The sequence below is a fragment of the Palaemon carinicauda genome, chromosome 11 (genome assembly GCF_036898095.1).
Source record: "Palaemon carinicauda isolate YSFRI2023 chromosome 11, ASM3689809v2, whole genome shotgun sequence".
Taxonomy (NCBI): domain Eukaryota; kingdom Metazoa; phylum Arthropoda; class Malacostraca; order Decapoda; family Palaemonidae; genus Palaemon; species Palaemon carinicauda.
In genome coordinates, this window is record NC_090735.1 from 131,569,504 (window position 1) to 131,572,003 (window position 2,500).

A 2,500-nucleotide genomic window follows, 5' to 3' on the forward strand; every position below is an offset into this window, starting at 1 on the left:
CATAGAAAATGCTGGCTCTTTTTGGAAACACTCGTAACAGCTTTTATAATATAAACGCTTATTCGTCTTTTTCAGGATTTTTCCTGTGCTATAGTTTCAAGTATGACCTATAGAAGTAGTTTATGAATGACAGACAGTATATTCCTAAGAGGAACTTTGATTTATAATCATATTATATGTTTGTACATATATATATTATATATATATATATATAATGAATTGATATGTCTGAGGCCTTTGTCCCGCAGTGGACTAGAAAACGACTGCACTTGATGTTGTTGTGGTATATATATATATATATATATAATTGGGTGTTTATAAATTTCTGCACTGGAAAAACTAAGCTTTAGTATTGTGATAGTCTTTTGTTTTTATTTGCAAATATCTGACATTTCTGTAGGCAATTTGTGTGTGTGTGTGGTGTGTGTGTGTGTTCACGCCCAAGTGATTTCGTTACCTTTAGTAACGCAACGGACCAAACACGTAATCTTCTGGTTTAACGGCACTGTTGAGAGAGAGGATAGATTTCGACATGCTTAGCTGCTGATGCAAATGGCGCTTACCTCACTGTGTTTACCAGTCATTTTTAGTTCCATTTTCTATATAAATATCAATGTGTTGTTTTGGTTTACACGTTTTGGGTGGGTTTAGTCTCTCTCTCCTCTCTCTCTCTCTCTCTCTCTCCTCTCTCATTTTAATTCCCACGCACTCACACACACACACACACACACATATATAGTATATATATATAGTATATATATATATATATATATAATATGAGTAACATCATTATCATATCCACATTGATAAAATCATTATTTTCTTATATTAGTAAATACCAGATGAATTTCTTTAGAGATGCATTCATCTTATAATTATAGATTTTGTTCACGGAGAAAATGTTAAAAAGTGAATTTGTCCCAGAAAATAAAATACAAACTAAAAAGAGACGGACATAGCCAATGTATCATTTAGAAAATGAAAGAAACGATTTAGCGTAGTATACGAGTGCAAGGGTTTTATAAGCGTCCTTAAGAGACGCGCAAAGAAAACGGGATTTTTCCAGGAAGAAAATGGGGAGTGGAACAATGGAAGCGGAAACCCTTGCGAAAGGTAATGACAGGTCATTTTACGAAACTCGAAGCTTGAATTTGTTAGGAATAAATTATAGTTTTTTATTTTGCTTCATTTTAGATTCATATGTTATAAATTACGAATATGTTTTTGTAATGAAGATGTTTTGATCTCTCTCTCTCTCTCTCTCTCTCTCTCTCTCTCTCTCTCAACGATTATTTTATTTCAGCCTTTGTTTAGATGTATTTTGTAAAATTAATTGCTATTTATAATATCGTTATAAAGAATTAATGCTTGATGCCCTATTACTTATTAAAATTATTATTATTATTATTATTGAAATTATTGATATAATGATTATCAAAATTTATGCTTATGAATCCAGTTTGTCCTTTATTGCAATGCCACTCAATTCATCACCATATTCCATAGATAACAATAAAGGGATAAAAATAAATATGGTAATATCCCTAATCAGGTCTTTAACATTTGTAGCTAAATTATAGTATGCCTGTGCTAACATATATCTAATTTAACAAATACTTTTATGTTGAAAAGGCTGCTAAAGTCTCTTTTTATTAGTTTTATAAGAAATATCTGTTTTAATATTGTTAATGATTTTGAAATATTTTATTTTAATTGTTCATTACTTCTATATCGTTTATTTATTGTTTCCTTTCCTTCACTGGGCTTTTTTCCCTGTTGGAGCCATTGGGCTTATAGGACCTTGCTTTTCCAACTAGGGTTGTACCTTAGTTAGTAATAATGATAATGATAATAATAATAATAATAATAATAATAATAATAATAATAATAATAATAATAATAATAATTATAATGATAATAATAATAGTAATAATGATGATAATGATAGTGATGATAATAATAATAGTAACAACAACAATATAAAAATTAATGAGAGTAACAATTAACAACAATAACAATAACTAAACAATACCAATTGATAATAACAATTAATAGTAATTAATGATAATTAATAATATTATTAATAGTTTTTTTATTTTTTTATTTTTCCAGAACAAGTGGGACTTCAAGCTTGGCCCGCTCCTCTCTGAGGGGCCCTGGAAATCAAGGCAGCCAACACGCTCGGGCAGCAACCACTCCATAGCTTCGCCAATACCACACGCCCACAAGCTGCCGCCCCTTGCCAAGCACAAGGATTCTATGCTTGAGAAGTTCAAGCTGTTCAATCACAAAGAGAAGGAAGGCAGGAATAAAACGACTAGTAAGTTTTCAAGCACATTTTTTTTACCCTTTTTTTATTATGTGTATTACTCGGGAAGCCTTTCTTAGGGCTGGCAAAGTCAGTCTCTCTCTCTCTCTCTCTCGTCTCTCATCTCTCTCTCTCTCTCATATATATATATAATATATACATAAATATGTATATATAATATATGAGAGAGAG

At 30.8% G+C, this 2,500-nt stretch overlaps 1 protein-coding gene across 1 annotated transcript in view; it reads left to right on the forward strand.

Moving 5' to 3' along the window:
* Positions 1 to 2,500, forward strand: part of LOC137650218 (protein sickie-like) — a 312,402-nt gene that overhangs the window by 227,069 nt on the left and 82,833 nt on the right. Inside the window, 1 exon segment of the mRNA XM_068383450.1 lies at positions 114 to 115. Within this exon segment, the coding sequence (XP_068239551.1) occupies positions 114 to 115 (2 nt within the window).